This window comes from Antrostomus carolinensis, unplaced genomic scaffold (assembly GCF_000700745.2).
Source record: "Antrostomus carolinensis isolate BGI_N321 unplaced genomic scaffold, ASM70074v2 scaffold4115, whole genome shotgun sequence".
NCBI classification, from domain to species: Eukaryota; Metazoa; Chordata; class Aves; order Caprimulgiformes; family Caprimulgidae; genus Antrostomus; species Antrostomus carolinensis.
The window spans coordinates 85,023-102,746 of record NW_010318328.1 but is presented as its reverse complement, the minus strand read 5'-3'; the positions used below and the strand labels follow the sequence as shown (position 1 = coordinate 102,746).

The 17,724-nt window shown below is 39.5% G+C and overlaps 1 protein-coding gene across 1 annotated transcript in view; it reads left to right on the top strand.

Annotated features, from left to right (window-relative positions):
- DACH2 (dachshund family transcription factor 2) overlaps positions 1-17,724 on the top strand; it is a 137,483-nt gene that overhangs the window by 114,653 nt on the left and 5,106 nt on the right. Inside the window, exons 7-10 of the mRNA XM_029085162.1 lie at positions 6,195-6,340; positions 6,872-7,019; positions 9,150-9,293; positions 12,329-12,394. Of these exons, the coding sequence (XP_028940995.1) occupies positions 6,195-6,340; positions 6,872-7,019; positions 9,150-9,293; positions 12,329-12,394 (504 nt within the window). The remainder of the gene's footprint in view (positions 1-6,194; positions 6,341-6,871; positions 7,020-9,149; positions 9,294-12,328; positions 12,395-17,724) is intronic.

Here is a 17,724-nt window from a genome sequence, read left to right as displayed (position 1 = left end):
ACCATGAAAAAACCCTTGTGAATGTTAATAGGAGAGTTAGCTGAGAAAAAATTTATAACCTCTTGATATAATGGCCGTGAGGAGGATTTTGTTTATTTTGTTTCATTTTCCTCCTTTCTTCCACGCCACAGTAATTTCATTACTGGCCTTTCATTGCATAGTTCCCATTTGCACTTTTCTCTATGGTCAGTAGAAATAATGCTCCTCGTCAGTGTGAGGAATGACAAGGTACCGTTACTAGCTTAGGGGAACTGGTTACTTTAAATTGCCATATGGAAAATGCAGATCGATGGTACTTAAGCTTCTGCTTAGATTAAGAAGCATCTTAAAGCACAGAACAACTTTAAATGTTTTGGAATCCAGATTATCAAAACCTACCTGAGGGTTTTCTCATGGGAGAAAGCAGGTGTCATAATAACACAGACAAACTATAAATTGTAAATAATTGTTGTGCATATAAACCACAGTATTTTCAAAGGCTTTTTATATATTGATTAGTAGCCTTAATTGTACTTAATCATTTTCCTTAATGAACTGAATTTGGTCAGGTGACATCAGTTGTGTTTGTTTTTCTTAATCTGAACATACTGAACTTCAGACCAACGTTAGTTGCAATGAAACACTTCAGTTCTGATGTCCAGCTAGTTAATTACATTACAGCACTTCTCAATTTCATTTTCTAATACTGCAAACATAGCAGGTATGAACCCTCTGACCAGGGTCTTTTTTTTTAAGGTTTGAATTAATAAAATATTTTCAGATGTTTCTGTCATCGGCGCCACGTGAACATCCGTGTATATTGTAAATAAGTTGTGGTTATAAATAGGTATAATTTTCTGTCTTATTAATGAGAGTACATTGATGAAAATGTCAAAGCTGTATAATTATGCACTTCTTGATAAAGACAATTTGTAAACTGTTATTTCAGCCTTTTCTAGTGAAGTTTTCGTTTCTCTGCTTTTTGCCTCCTCCTCCTGTTCACATGCTAAGTGCCGGCTTTCTGATGTCCTTCAGGGAAATACACCTGAGAACAGGTCTGTGGAAAGGTGCTGAATGCACTGCTTGCATCGGTTCCTTTCTCTCTTTTTTATTACTCCAAATATTCAGTTTTTCTTCAGCCAGCACATTGCTCTAAATGGAACAGCCCTGGCCTACATTTCCCCTGCGTTACAAACAACAAACAGGTTTTATTAAACATTTCTTCAGGACAAAACCAACCGATTGCAGAGCACATGGGTGAGAACCAGCTGGGACACAGATATGATGAAGCGGGAGACAGTTGATGTTGCTGTTTTGTGATAGTTTCCAAAAGCTTTTAAGACAGCCTGGAAATGGATCTATAATGATGAGATACTATTTTTTAAGTGAAGTTTCTTTATGGCAAAGCTCCGTAGTGAAAAATGCTTGTGTGCCATCAAGTTTATCAATCATTTGAAAATGAAATAAAGTCTGATTTAAAGCTAGTGCACTGGATTAATCAGGTACTCCCCAATTGCATTCATTGACCCTGTTCATTCAGGGACTGTAATTAAGAAAAACAGCAGTGACTTTAAATTTGGCACCTGAATCACAAGGTTAAAGCAGTAAATTTCTGAGGGTGATTGGTGCCAGGTTAGGAGGAGGTATCTCTTTACTTTCTGATGAACAGGAGTGCTCAGCTCCTGGCAGAGAAGCAATGAGAGAAGGAGAAAAAGGCAGGCAGAGGTTTATGGAGGATTTCCAGAGTTGTTAGCACACTGAAGACAGATAACCCTGTCCTTGCAGACTTAGAGATACAAAATATTTGAAATAAACAATACTTCAGATTACAGGCTTTTCTTACCTACCTTACTGTAAAAGAAAGAAAATTCTGCCAGTTTCTAGTTAAGCCACACAGAAGTTGCCAAGATTTAAAGTTAAATAAGAAGTCTAATTTTTTTAAAAAACTACTTTTTGCAGCCAAAAATTAAAATTTAGGGCCCTATTCTGTCAAAATACCCATGTTTGGACACTGCCGCCTGTCACTGTTGTTATGAAGTATATATACAAACTGGAAGTCAAGGGACCTCTTGCCACTATAAAGATATATCAGTTTGGATGATTCTGTAAGATCTTTGGGCAAATAATGCTATTTCAAAGAAAAATGTATCTTATTTTCAGAGATGAGTGGCACGTACAGCCCAGCTGATGTTGCAGATCCTCTGTTTTATTTTAGCAAAAGTCAGAAAGGTCCGTTGGAGTATCTAGGCTGTGCTTTTGTAACTGTGGACCATTAAATGTAATCCCCATCACTCAGGTAGGAAGCTCAAAGAGTGAAAATTGTGATAAACCATTTTAGTCCTTAGGTCTCTAAATTGTGTGCAACAGGCAGGGAAAAGAAGTGACTCAGGTGCCATCTGTGTCCAAAACGGTATTTTTAATGCTGGCTGAAGGCTTTCTGAGATCAAATGTCTTGGTTAGTAATGGACAGATTAATCACTATAAATTTTGTATATTTTTTTTCTCTCTTCTCCCTGTGCCACGTGTTTGTGTTATGCATGAGTTATATTCTATAAGCTATTTGAGGTGAATAATCCTTATACAGCTCCAGAGAGATAAGTTTTGAAGTGCATCTGAGGAAATGACTCGGTGTCTAACTACTGTTAGGTGTAAATTGTACCTTTAATATTTCTGCCTTGTTTTGAGAGGGATGTGACATGTCAGGTGTATCAGGTGTATGAATGATGGGTTTAAAAACATGCCTTCTGAAAGAGCAGCAAACAGCTGGCAAATAAAATTGCCTGTTGGTTTGGGCCATGCACTGTCACACAGGGAACAATTCGCGTTACTTGTGTTCCCAGTGCTGCGTTTAGTCTGTAGGTTTATGTTTTATTTTCCAGTCCCTATTTCTGCAGCTTTGGTAGAAGACAGAAGATAAAATGCTTCAGTATATTGAACTAAGAACAAGAAACTTTCTAGCAGATTTCCACGTGCTTTCCCGGGATAATATTCTATTCACTGTTCATGTTTACTGTGTGTTTCTTTTCTCTGCAATATAATTCTTGCTTTCGTCTATTCATCTGGATGCCAGCTAGAAATTAAAATAAAAAGACTGCACTCTAAATGGATTCCTGAATGCTATTATAAAGCATGGCAGGTTTAACAAACAAGCTCGATAAAAGTAGTTCCCACTTTGCTTCAATAAACAGAAAGGCTGTTTGTGTCCTTGGTTAGATTGTAGTTGTCCTAGCTTTATTTCTTGCTTATTCTCTTGTACTAGATGTGTGATTGCAGCTTTTAGCATTTATATTTTTAGTGGTTTTTAAAATCAAAATGCTTAAATCAACATTTTTTTTTTCCTATTAAAGGGCTGCATTTGATACAATCCACAAAAAAATTCTTCCAACACATGCCATTTTTAATTGCTTTACCAATTATGATTCCTCAAGTCTAGCTAATAAATTTCTGCCTAACTGTGCACTTATTCAGAATATGGGCAAGATGTAGACACCAGTCAGATGTGAAGACCTATTACAAGATTGAAATAGATTTCTAATGCATTTATCATTCATCTTTGCAGAGTGTGATTTCAATCAGAAAAAAAAAAAAATGATGAATGGTTTGACAGTTTCCACCCATATAGGCTAAAACATAATATGCTGCTTCTAGTTTTCAGCTATTACAGACTTTAACATGCAATGTGACCTTGGTCTGCAAAGCATGTTTGGTTAGCACAAAAACTTAATCATAAGAAGTCATAAGTAGAATCCTTCTTCTTTACTGCCCTTTTTCTGGGACTTGGAAATTTATTGCTTCTGGGACAGGTAGGATATGAACAATGGGCCAAATAGAGTCCAGGGTTATCTCATCTGTGTGAAAACTGCTGCTGAAAATCGATGTGACCTCTGCTACACTGTCATCCCAATTCCCACCCTCTGTGTCCTATTTGTCTTTTGGTAGAAGCTTAGATCTGTGTGCTGTCTCTATGTGTCTCTCTTGGGCCAGATTATCAAAATGAATCATTGCCTGCATACCTCTTATATTTCTATTTATTTTCCTGGTGTTGACTAGGTCTGATGAAATATGATTCTTTTTGCATTTGATCCTCACTGCAGCAAGCAGCACCTAATTTCGCCGTGTCTATCTCTTTAAAGAAGAGTAATACTATTTTGAAACCTCAATCTGCTGTACAGTAACATTACAAACCATAGACCATGCAGCCTGTCTGCACAGTCAATAGTAATTTTCCTTTCGGCCAATTTAATGTTATTACTTTCATCTCCAAATAGTCGAGATTTCTGGAGATTTTAGAGCATCTCTGCTTTTGTTATGCATACTTCATCTATTACTTTCTTTTTCAAATGCCACTTCTGTTTAGTCTTTTGTGACACCGGGGCTTAGGTATTATTTCTGTGTAGTATCATACACAACAACTGATCTGTTTATTTTAAAACCTCTGCCACTGAGATATTTAAATGTGAGAAATGGTGTGTCTGATTCGGAATGAACTCCATGATCTGAGGATGTTACCAGAGTTTTGTTTTTGCTTTTTTAATTAGTAATTTAAATTACAGGAACACAGCTCTACAATGCTAACTACCAAGATGTGTGGCTTTTGCTGTTACTAGTCCTGAAGAATAATTATGAAGATGTTCCACTTAATGAACTCGCACAGTGAAAACAAAATACTCCCTAAACAGAGATTTCAAAGAATACTTGAGAACTGCTAATGCTCCTGGTTTGTTGTCAGTAGGTGTTTTAGTAACACAGCAAAAAGCACTTGCTGCTCAATAGATGCTCCTGGAGTACTAGGTAATAGTACTGCAGAAGAGACACCGTGGTTTCATTTGTTGTTGTCAGATGCTTTCTAAGTTGGGGGGTGGGGGGGTTGGTGGTTTTTTGGGGTTTTTTAAATAAGAGAGGTGGGAGAAGGAGGCCTTTAGAATACGATATAGTCTAATTGTAAATCCTGGCTTTAATATGACCAAGACACTTGACAAATGAAACTATCAGGACTGGCTGTGCACTTGCCCTTAGAAAACACATGCATCATGAACCTATGCTCAATACATTAGTTGTGAGCTTTACTAAAAAGCAGTTGCTGAGGAGATACTGTTCATGATTTCTGCAAGTGCAGGAACATAATTTATATAGACTGTTTCCCTCAAATGGTACACAGAAATATGTTTTAACGTTTCAGAGTAAAAGAAACGTACAGAGTTTGGCTCTAAAGACTGCCAGCAGATTCTAATTTTGTGGTTTTCATCAATTAACTTGATGTTTAAAATGGATATGTGGGGAAGGAGTACTCCCCACATGTGAGAGGAGATATATTTACTATCCTAAAATATGCTTAAATTATCCTATTAAAAAATGCGAGTTCATTAGTGATAGTACTGATTCATCACAAAATTTAAAGGAGTTTTGTGAAGTAATCACCACTATTGTTTGTTTCTGCACACACGTTTGTACTGTCTGTGCACAGCTTGATCTATAGCAACATATGATCTGTTTGAAACAAGGAGTGCAGGGGAAGCTGCCAGGTCCCAATTCCAGGTTCGTTAGGAGTTGTGGTTCCGTGCAGTAAATGGCAGGAGCGAGGTCTGAGCTGCAGCACCCGCTCCTCTGACCCCCACCCAGCACTCTCTGTACCTGCGGGAGGGAGGACAAAGCTTTGGCTGCTGCCTGTGACTGGAAGGGCTGACAGCAGCAAGGGATGTGTTCAGAAGACCTGTGCTGACACTTAGGACAACGTGGAGTTGGTGCTAGCTAAGCAGGAGGGTGACTCAGTGGAGATTGTTTCCTGCTTTTGTGCGGGAAGGATGACGGTAAAGGTGTGATACATTTCTTGATTGGAATTTTGTCAAGGTTATAGAAACAAAAAATGCACATCGCAGAATGGCAAACGTGGTAGAATGAAGAAAGGTCATTCGGGTTTAATGAACTGTGTAATACTCATATAATTCTGTAGTATAATTCTGTAGAATTTGAGATATAATAGTCTATACTCTATTACACAGCTCTGTTACAGTCTTCAGTATATTTATTATTGTTCTGTACTATTTTGCAAACTTACCTGAGCAACAATCACAGCTGCCCAAAGACTGAAACAAAGTCAACTTCACTAATGCGCTTGTATTTGGACTTCCAGGTAAACAGAATGCTAGTTTCTAGAAATTGCATTTTACCTTTATTTCCAATGCTTTCTGATGTTGCTTTTAAACCTGTCTTTACAGAAGAGGTCCAAATTGCCATTCCAATAATGAAACCAACCTTAGATAAAGTCCAACTGGCTGGACAGGCCTTGCCTCCTGGATTTCCGGCGCCATTTCTTTTTGCTGATGGTCTTTCATCAGTAGAAACACTATTAACCAACATTCAGGTAAATTATTCTCTCTAGGGCCGGGCTGTGTCATGATAGATAAAATGTGTTTCTTTTTCAATCTCTAAAAAGTTTCAGAAACTGTTTTCTATCTGCAATTCTAATTTATTTTATTTAATGTAATGCTTAGGTTTCCACTGTCTGATGTTATTGATCATGAAAGGGTTTCATACATTGTCTGTTTGACTTAATAGTTGGCAATAATGGTTGTATTAAAAATTACCAGTCTCATTATTCGTCCTTTGCTTTTCCCTGCAGTTGACCGAGGTCAGCAATAATATTGCACTCCATTTGTAATAAACCACATCCAGAGGAAGAATTAACAAAAGCTGTACTGAATGATTCCGTGCCACAAAATTGCTCATATATAACATGTAGCTTCTTCAAATGCCCAGTTGCATTCCAGGTCTATAGGTTCCTGCTTTTAATTTTTCTGTTTTCCTAGAAGGGTGTAAAAGAAACAAATGGATTAATTTTGTCACTGCTGAAACAAAATGGTGTTTTCAGACCTTCCACTTGTCTGTGTTTTAGGGCCTGCTGAAAGTGGCTGTGGACAATGCGAGAGTCCAGGAAAAGCAGATCCAGCAGGAAAAGAAAGAGTTAAAGATGGAGCTTTGTAGAGAGAGAGAGCTGAGGGAGAGCTTGGAAAGGCAACTCACAGCTGAGCTGCAAAGCAGAGGTGAGTGGATGAAAAATGGAGTTTAGGTGTCTGTTAATGTGTAACCCTTTGGCATTTCCACTGGAGCTCCTGAGGACGCGGCGTTCACCGACATTCACACTGCAGGGTCATGCAGCAGTGGCCTAGGACTGGTAATGAAAGATTTAAATGTAATAAAGCAGAATGAAGCACACTTTTCTGTAAGCAGACAGAGCAGTGGCTGAAGGATTATTTCCTGGAGGGCAACTGGCCACACGAGTTCTGGCTGGTTCTGTGGAGGAGCAGATTCAGTTTCAGGGCTTTCCCGTGCGTTATTGCCGCTCGTCTGTGGATTCCCAGCCCGATTTCTTCATTTGACAGCTTTAGTTTCTTTTGTTTTCTGCTATTGTCCTCCAAGCACTGAGGATCAGTCTTACTGTGAGGAAGATAGTATGTCTGTAATTTGGGTATTTAGGTGATTTTTTTTCATTACCTCACTACTTATCTAGCCTACATGTCTGTAGTTTAGGTGATAGTCAGCTAGTTTTTCTTGTAGATAACTTCAGTGCAACAAAATAGATGGAACTATGAGAAATTGTCTACCCAAGTGCAAGATCTGAACCAAATAACCCTAGATAATTTTTTTTTTCCATCAGGAGCATGAGATACAGTTGTACTCCCCATATGGGGCCTTCTAAGACAAAACCATGAGCTCTTTAGAAGCTTTTGATAATAATAGGCAATTGAATTGGTAAATCTGAATTTTTCACTGTGATATTGCAAAGAAGGCAGTATTCTTTTTAAAATTCAAATCTGCATCTGAAGGAGATGAATAGTACTTTATGTGCCAAAAGCTACTTCTAGATTACATCCATGAAATCAGAAAGATAAAACTAGATAAGAGCAAAAATGTAGATGTCAACTACAAGTACTGTCTTCCTGCACATTCTGAATTGAAATTAGGTGTGTAGAACAGAGCTGTCTGCAGCACCAAGTCTCACTAAGAGGCAACAAAGAAAGGCACTTCCAATTCGAGTTGTGAAGGGTCAGGAAATAAATAAAAGTGATTACAAAATGCTGCTTGTATAAATTCAACTTTCATTTTAACAATACTTGTGAGCAGTATGTGCCAGAGTGTCCACAATAGCAAACTTGACTCTAAAATAGATGGTAATTTAAAAAAGGGCATTTCTGTTTAGGCTCAAATTCTCTTTAGTCTGTTAGTTTTACCTGCCTGCTCCAGTGCCATTGCTTCTCCATTTATTTGATTCAGTAACGACTCCATGGGATTCAGTACTGCTCTGTGGAGTGTGACTGCACAGGTGAACTGAAGCAGCAGCAGTAGCACAGTGCAGAAGTGTTCTGTCATCCTCTGCACAAGCTGAGATGGGTTGTAGAAAAGCAGCGCTTCCATATGAGCTGGGGTATGCTACAGAAGGGGTCTCTGACCCTTCCAGACCTTGCTAAAAATATTCTGCTGTTTCTGAGAAAGTACGTGGGCATCAGCCTCCGGTCCAGCCAGTCCTCCTCGTGCCAATCAGACGTGCCAGCTGATGGCAGATTTCCTGGAGCAAGAGCTGTGCCCAGGAGGACAGTATTTTCTGGCTGCAGGGTACACTCAGCAGAAGTGTGGTGATGGGAGTGTAGAGATCCTACCAAGCAGTTTAAACCAGGGAAGGGGGGTGCAGATCATACAAAAAAAGAGACACAGGAGAGTGTTCTTGCAGCACTGGTGAAAAAACAAGTGCATTATAATTCTCAGCATTAAGGGAAAAGGTTAGAATGAAGGGTGAGAGGTTAATTTAATTTTGAGGATGTACACTGCTGCTGTTGCTAGAAATTAGTTTAAGCCAATGAGCTGCTCAACCAAACTCTGCAGAACTGTGGCCGGAACTTACGTTCTACGCAGGAGACTTAAATTTGTGGGGCTGAGCCAGAGTGAGAGTAAGATTTAAAACCTTTAACAAGATCTAAAGCCCTTTCGGATTGTTCATTGTTTCACTACAGGATATGGCTTGGGCATTTTTTGTTTTCATATCAGATTCATGCCAGATTAGGGTTTTTTTGGAGCTAGAACTGGGCCCTTGAACATGGAACACAAACTCTTTCACTGTCTCCATTATGTATTAATTGTGCTTTAACAGCCATTCTTACAATATATTTACATTTCAGCAACAATTCAGAAACGCTTGAAGAAAGAAAAAAAGGCAAAGAGAAAATTGCAGGAAGCTTTGGAATTTGAATCAAAGAGAAGAGAACAAGTGGAACAGGCGCTTAAACAGGCCACATCAGGTGACGGTCTCAGGATGTTAAATGGTAATGTCTTAGTTGGCCTTTCACAGTTAGCTTAAAATGATGTTTAATTCAGTGAAAAAAAAAGTAAGATGATGCACAAAGAAAATTCCAGAATAAAAAAACCCACAACCCTCTCCTGAAATAATTAAAAATCTATTTCAGGCCATGTACTCTAGGTCATGAATTTAAAAAAAATAAATAAGTCTGCAACTAGAGAAACAGACAGAGCAGTTTACACAGACATGACAAGAAATGCTGAATATATTACCAGAGAAATCTGTTACAGTGCCAGCTAAGACAATGTGAAATGTGGTTCCTGTAAGGTTCTCTGAACTCTTCTCTCCCAGCAGATTCATTTTTAGAACTGCTGAGCTTCATTTTAAAAGCCGTTTGGCTGAAGTTTGCTCAGCCTCAGGACTATTAAGTTTGTTAAATATGTATCAGCTTTCAGAGCTGACTGGGTTTTGAATACTTCCCAAATATTCTTGTGAAACAAAAGCAAATCAGTTAATCTCCTAACCAGGGTGATTATGTTTTGGGTAGCAGGAGGATTTGCCTCTCCTGCTTAATGTGTTTCTGACTGAAGTTTAGGGCTTTGGTTTGAATCTTTAAGACTGAACATAGTTAAGTTTTAATTAATTTCAGGTTCTGTAGCTAAGGTTTAGTCTGTGCTTCCCTACCCCAAGGTCTCTGCAGAGACTGATGCATCAGAGTGACATTCAGTCTGGGCTGTGTTTGTATGTTGTGTAGTCCTTCCATTAGCTCTGTGCTGCCTGCTTGGGGCACTGCTAGCAGCTGAGCCATGATAACATAAGCAGACTGCAAAAACTGCCTGAGCTGCTGGGTCAAAATAATGAGCTTAGCTTGTCTTGAGTTCTCGGTGGTGAGGGCTGCCCAAATTGTTCTTTAAGTCAGGGCAAGCCTGTCTGCATGAACTGCCATTACCACACTCTGCAACCAACTGCGAGTTGTGATTTATCTAGAGCACCTAAGAGATAGAAACTCTTCAAGTACGAGAGCAACATCTTTCAGAGGCATTCTCATCTGCTGGGCTTTATAGTCCAGCATATCACTGTAACCAGGAACTGGCTGGCTTTTCTGATGTGCTGACAGTGAACGGCGGTGACTCAGGCATGGATATACAGCTTGCTATCGCACTGTGACAGGGGACACTGACCCAAGGGAGCGTGGGTGGACAGAGCCAGCAGAAACCTTGTCCACCACCTCCACTGCATCAGAAAAATGTCCAGATTGGATCCCACAGACATAGCCAGCACCTTGAGATGAATGTCAGAAAAACCCTAACACCCTGATGTTCTGTAGGGTCACTGACCCCAGTTCTGCCATTGCTGCAAGCGCCTGCCGCTGGCACTGCGGTTCGGAGCGCTCAGCGGTTCTGGAAGCCACAAATTAAAGGGCACCAACATGCCAGCAATGTGATTAACAGATCTTTACATCTGCCATCGTGGGCCTGGCTGCTAACAGTTTGATTTGCAGGCACACTCAGGTAGTCATATATATGTTAGTGCCTGCAAGAAGCTGATATTTACATGCTAATCTGATTGCACATGCAAATCAGGTAGCTCATTAGCATCTTAATCCACAATTTAATTGCAGGTACGATTTTATGACAACAAAATGTGAAGGGCTATTCTGAATATTTTTAATTTAACTCTGACGGTCTGTCTCATTTAACAGATGCTGTTATTAGTGACAGATGACTTTGTCATTTTACATATATACAACACGTACTCGGAGAGGTTTGAAAAGAAAGAACCTTTTTAGAGTAATAGCTCAGTGCCCTGAACTTACCTTCAAAACAGGAAGCTAAATGAGGGAAATCTTATGTAATAGCAGTCACTTGTAATTTTATACAAAAAAATGTATACATGAAAATATTATTTGCTTATTTATAGGGCTATATAGGCATATATCACATATCTTTTAATTTACACATATATTCCTAGGATGTTACTCATATTACTCTTCTGTGTATGGACTGTACTTCAGTGGGTTGCCCTGCTGTGACACAGCATTCAGTCAGGCTCTAGGGTGACCAGCAAAATGTCACCTTTGTGCTAGATGCTGACACTCCAGCTGAAGTGATCTGAGAAGGCAATAGTACAGTTATTCTCTATTTGAGAAAGTCCAGAACAGGCTTCTACACCAAAAAAACTTCAAAACTGTATACAGAGCTCCCTTTCAGGTGTGGGGTTTTTTCCCACTGTAATTTCTAAGTGCTGTATTATAAGGGAAGCAGATGTTTCTCCAGGATTCAAGGTGCCATGGATTCAAATCACATACCCTTCATGCTAATCCTTGTTGGCACAAGGTGGATAATGGCATCTGTTATCATAACACCCTGGGGTGTTTGAGCCCCTTCGCCCCACAGGACTGTGCATACAGAGGTATTATCAATATGAAATTAAATAGTTGCAAAGTGCATTTTATTATGAGACTCTTCCTCAACTTGGAAAACAGAGCACAATGCATTTTGGAAAACTCTTCTCAGAAATGTTTCACGTAATATCTCATATATAATTTTGTTTTGGGTGATAACACAGACTTACAACATCCTGAGGTGGGTTTTTTAAACACAATTTGCACAGTCCTTATCTGTAACATGCACTCATACAAAATGATACACACACACATGAACGTTGACTGGTGTTGGCTGTGCTCCTTAATTCTGTGTTTGCAGGGGTATGGCTGGGAGAGTCCGTGTAGTTGAATGTTAGTTTGATTTTCACTTTTATTTTTCATATATCAGATGCCCTCATTCTCCAAGAGAATTGTACAGTCGTATTAATATCATGTGTTGGTTATTATCTGATCGTCAGACAAATGTGAAGCACATTAAAAATAACTCACTGTGAGACCAGTAATGTTTGCACATTTTGGAAGCAATTTACTACTGAAAATTCTATGAAGACCAAATGTTTTATGCAAGACCATGTAACTTGGAGATCACTCTAGTTTGCTATAAATATTTTTCTAAAGCTGCACGAGAGAAGGACAAAGGGCAATGCATTAATCTGTGGTGTCACTTCTTTCAGATGCTGGAATCCCAGATATGGAAATAGAACACAACGGAACCCAACATGACAGTGCAGCAATGCAAGGTGCAGTATGTACCACATCCCCTCATTTGCGTCTTTATTGTGAGCCATATTAAAAATTAAATGAAATGCAGAATGGTTTTTGTCTCTGATTTCCTGCTTTAAGATAAGTGTAAATTACACAACTGCATTTGGTTTTCCCATTCAATATAGAAAGCCTTTGAAAGGTCAGTACTTTACAAGACCAGAAATTAAATTTGTTTAAATACAAAGGTGTGGGAAACTCCTATTTAGCTATCAGATATATGCACTTAGTGCAAAAGTGATTTTACATATTTATCTTTTTCAAATATTTTACTTCTGATCCTTAACTTCCTATCAAAATCCTGGGTGTTTTCAAAAAAATGCATAAACTGTACTTGGAAAAGTCACCTTCATGTTCTGAGCAACTTTGTAGTGCTCCACGTTCCTCACTGTTCAGTGACTGTAAATACAGAACATATTCCTGTGTTGTCTGAGTCCTTCCTGAGGAACAACGATCGTGTTCTGGCTATAGGCCTGGGAAGTAAGGGAGCTGTGTAATTGTCATTTAGGGGAGCTGAGGTCTGGAGATCTGAATGGTTATTTCTGTGACTGTTGGAAGCCTGTGTGAGACCTGCAGAAAATCCATAGCCACCTATGATAAAATTTGGTCTGAGCAATTTGAACGTAGGAATTCTCTGACTTTGGAGAAAGTTCAGATTTGTAGCGTTGATTTTCTAGAAAATCAACCTTTTTCTCCCTTCAGTCCTTCACTGTCTTCATTCCACACCGTTCAGTTCTACACTGGCCCCTGCAGCAGCCTGGGGACAGCTGCCTCCTGCACTAGAACTGCTGCTGCTTCCAGCACTTCCACCCTTTCTACTGGATCATGTGATGGCAATGTGCAAAAAATAACGTGTGTTGGAGTAACTAAAGACAGTCCCCTTGTGTGCAGACAGAGGAGGGACTGCAGGACACTTGTAGATGCTACACAACTTGTAGCCTTTCTCAGCTGTTAAAGGCCTGACTTTGCGTACCTCTGGTATGCATCTGTCATCCGTCTGTCATCTGTACAGGAAAGTTTTCAAAGATGTTTACTGCTGTCTCTCACTCTCTGTGTGATTTTTAGCTTCATATGCTATGTATTACAAAGGAGAATCACAGCTTTATTGTGAGGCATATATACATATAACTTGTGTGTATATCTGTGTACACATCTCATTAGAGTTGTGCTCTAAATATTGCAATTTGAAAATTGTTACTGCCTGAAACAGTCAAAATGTGGGATAAGCACCTGGGGGACATGTATTTAAATTTGACAAGCAAAATATTCCTAACATTTCTGATCTGTTTATGATACCTGCTAAGATGAGTGCTCAGTGCTCTTCCAAAAAGATCCTGAGAGTCAAAGGTGCATCTGGACAGAATCTATTAAAAAAAAAAAAAAAAAAAGGGAAGTTAATTTCAATTTTCAATTGAAAAAAATGTTACAATTGGCTCAAGTGTGTCTTCCCATCAAAAAATATTATGAGTAACTGGGGAAAGTGATGGATAGCCGCTTCCAACAACCATTTACTTACTACAAGGAATTGAGAGAACTTTGTTACACTTCTTGTGGTCTATTGATACACAAGAAAACCTTGTGATTTTATGATTTTTAATTCAGGGGGTTTTGGGTTTTTTGTTTGTTTTTAATCTGATTCCAACTAGATCATTCTTTAGCTTTAGGCTTTAGATCATAAAATTGTTGTTCAGGTTAAAAGCCTGAGCAAAGGGAGGGCTGGGTGTCAGTATCTCTGAGCTTGGTGCCGCTCTGTGCAGCAGAACCAGGGTTGTGTGACACTGCTCGATGGCAGAGCGTCTCCTGTCTCCACCACAGGCTGACGGACAGTGTCCGCTGACAGCTGTCGTGTGGGAGCTCTGGTCACACCTACACGTGTGATGAGCTTCGCCAGTTCTTTCACTAAGCACTCTGGGCTGATTAAAAGGTTTCTGCAAAGCTCTCCATAGAGCCTGTTTAGATTTCAAAGCGTTTCTGTCCTGTAGCACCATCTCTTTCATTTCTATTTATGCTGATACTGTCGTATCTTTTCCATTGTCTTTTCCTTTGATTACAGATTTTGTACTTGACAGCTAGTATTGCGCTGCCGTCTCCGACAATTGGAGCACACTCCCTCATTGCCCCCTTCATTTGCTGCCTTTGTTTCCTGGGCCCTGGGAGGAGGAAGGGTCAAAACACAAATGGACCCTCATACAAAGCTGCTTCCAAAATCTCTCTCTATTGCACAGAAAAAAAGCATTAACATCAATGCAGACCTTTCTTTTGCTGTTGTCAATAGCTCTGCTGGACAGAAATCTATCATTCACACAGTGCCTTTCCTTTGAAATTCAATTAGTTTCACTGCCAGTGTCTCCTTAAGACGGTTTAAAGGAAAATTACAAAAATACTGCACAGCCACCTTTCACAGTGATTAAGTCATATCATATTTTATGCTCGTTTCTTAAAATGATTTTATTAACACAAGCTGTTCGTATGCTGGGATTCTGGTCTGCATTATAAATCTTTTTTATTTAGTTGACTCATTTTCTCTGTGCTTTGTATCTTAATTGAACGGCAATTTTGTGCAGATGAGACTTTAAACTTTTTTGAACTTTGCAGTCCAGTACCTCCATCGTCCATATACCTGATCTTCTAGTCCAGCATGGCCTGATCTGAGAGAAGCTTTTTAGCTGACAAAATAGGAAAGTAATAGTTGCTGTGGCCAAGGAGCCCCCTGCATCGCTGAGTGGTGCAGGAGAGGGTGATGCATGGACACTGATACCCTTCTGGTCTTGTTCCATAACTCACTTGTGGGCCAGCAAGATAGTGCATCAACCATTTTATCAACCAATCTCCGTTTCACATAAAATAAACATACTGGGTGTCATTAAGTGCACCTTCAGATCAATGATTTTTGCAAATGACATTCAAGTACCATTTGAGTAGTGCATTTTTGCTGATAAAAGCAAATTAAATTAGCACAACTACAAGTGTGCTGATAAAAACTAAAACCGAACAGCAGCACCATTAGCTAACAAAGTAATATTTTCTCTTTACTGCTTTCTGCCATTTAGTTATTATCCTATTGGAAATCTAATTATAATCCTTTTACTCCCTAGTCAAACTTCACAGTTTTTGCAAGCTTAGCACTGACAAGTGATTTCATTACATTTGATTGCCCGCGCCCAGATTGACTTAACTTCACTCCGAGACCTAAAAGCCCTCTCAGTTTCTCAGATTCCCTGTTTGCACATTACAGCAACAGCTCCTTTAATTAATTAGCATGAACAGCAGTAACATGAACTGCTGAACAGAAAATAACATCATTTTATGATCGTAGGGAGACTTCTCCTTTTGCATGTTTATACCTTAGTTAACTTTTGTATTACTATATTTCATTGTTAGGGGATATTGGAACAATCAGCAAAGCAATGTTATCTTAAAATTTTAAAAAATAGATGTTACCATAATACTTGATGGTAACAATTTACAAAAAATAAAGAGACTCTAAATTTCAAGAAGGAGGCAGCAGCCTAGGCAGACAGGCTTTGCTGAGGTACAAACGTGCTTCAGAGGAAACGTGGTTCACTGTACCTGCAACAGGAGGGTGACCCAGGGCTGCTGCTGCTTTTGTTTGTGAAGTAACCTGGCAGGGATTTAGCACAAAAACTCTCAGTAACCGTGAATAACTTTTTGTTTTTATCTGTTTGCCACAGATGAAGGACTGTTGAAGTTTGGAACATATTTTGGTTTTTTATTATTTAAAAGACTGGGCTATATGGTTTCAAAATTCTGATATAACCAGTCAGTTTTCAAATCCAGCCTATGGTAAAAAGGGCACAAGGGGGACAGAAAAGAGAAAGGGTGGTGTTTTTAAGAGGTTTAACAACTTTGTTACTGTATCAAATTATTCCTTCAAATGCTGCAATCAGCTGAAACCCACCGTGCTATGGAATTTCAGAGGACACTGCAACTGTAAGAGACAGATTCAACATCTTGGAAATTATAGTGCTGTTGTCTTGGTCTTGCTTTCACTGAAACAACTGCTCAAGCACTTAAAATTTTACCTAAGAAAAGACCAGAGCCCTGTAATTAAAAACCTTTGAGGTTTAATTAAATGGAGGCCTGAAACTTTCCTGGTGAGTTTGTTCTTGGCTATCTTCTCTGTTTGAGTCTTTGGCCTTTTCTTCTTCCTCCTGTCCAATCCATGCTCTGTCCCTAGTGTGTGTTCTCCTTTGGATGCTCTGAATTATTAAACCTCTGTGCTGGTGATACACATGCAGGGCTTCAAAAATAACAGTATTGCTGCTCTTAGTGTTATTTCTATGTCTGGTACGCAGTGTTTTTCTGAATAAATCTCTCTGTAAGCACACACACACACACACACACACAGGGATGAGGGAGGAAGCTGAGATTTTGCGATTTACTGGAAACAAAAGATGGGGAAGGGTTTTCCCAGGTGACTGTTGAGCGTGAAGGTCCGTACCTTTATATTCTTACCAAGGGCTAAAACATTTATTCAATAATTCAGTGCCAGTAGACTTGAATATTTCCTAAGCAGGAACCACTGTGTTATCTCCCTGTCTACTCAAACTGACAGTGGCAATTCAACATCTGCATAGTTTGTATTCAGTGAACATACTGTTGTCCTTGGCTATTGTTGTTGCTCATTAGAAATCCTATTTTCTGCACAAGTTTTTTGGTCTATTAACATGGTTGTGGAAATATTTGACAGAATCAACTCCATAGTCCTAAGCACAAAATAAATGGGGAAGAAACTCCAAAGGCAGCACCTCTGTGAGGGTGCAGCACCAAAGGGCTGGGTCCTGCCTGCTGCGGGAACGGAGACCCGCAGGGATGAGAGGGCTGGTACTGCTCAGCCAGCGTTAGACATCAGAGACTCCACATCTGCAGGGGTGGAAAGGAGGCGATATGAAAGAGTCAGAGATGAAAAGAAAGCAAACTGAACTTCATCAGTACTGCTGCTCTCAGATGCAGCATTTATTGTTCACATTCTTCCATGAGTCGAGAGGAAGCCATGCCCTGCTCACCGTGTGTTATTTTTTTTCTCTTTCACTGCTCAGTTTGGAAAATACAGAGAAATGGAGGGAAAAGTTTTGCTGGACAGCTAATAAACAGGCAAAGAAAGCAGTTTTACTCACTGTTGTTGTCTGGCTGAATGACTAGCCCAAAACCATGTGAACTGGCTGTGGCTGTGAAAAGGCCGCATTTATTTTTTTTCATGGTAGTGAAGGGGTCCTTTTCTGTGGTTTTTGGAATTGCTGTGGTCCTTATCCCAGTCACAGGGGTCTGGATGCAGCCTCCTTCCACG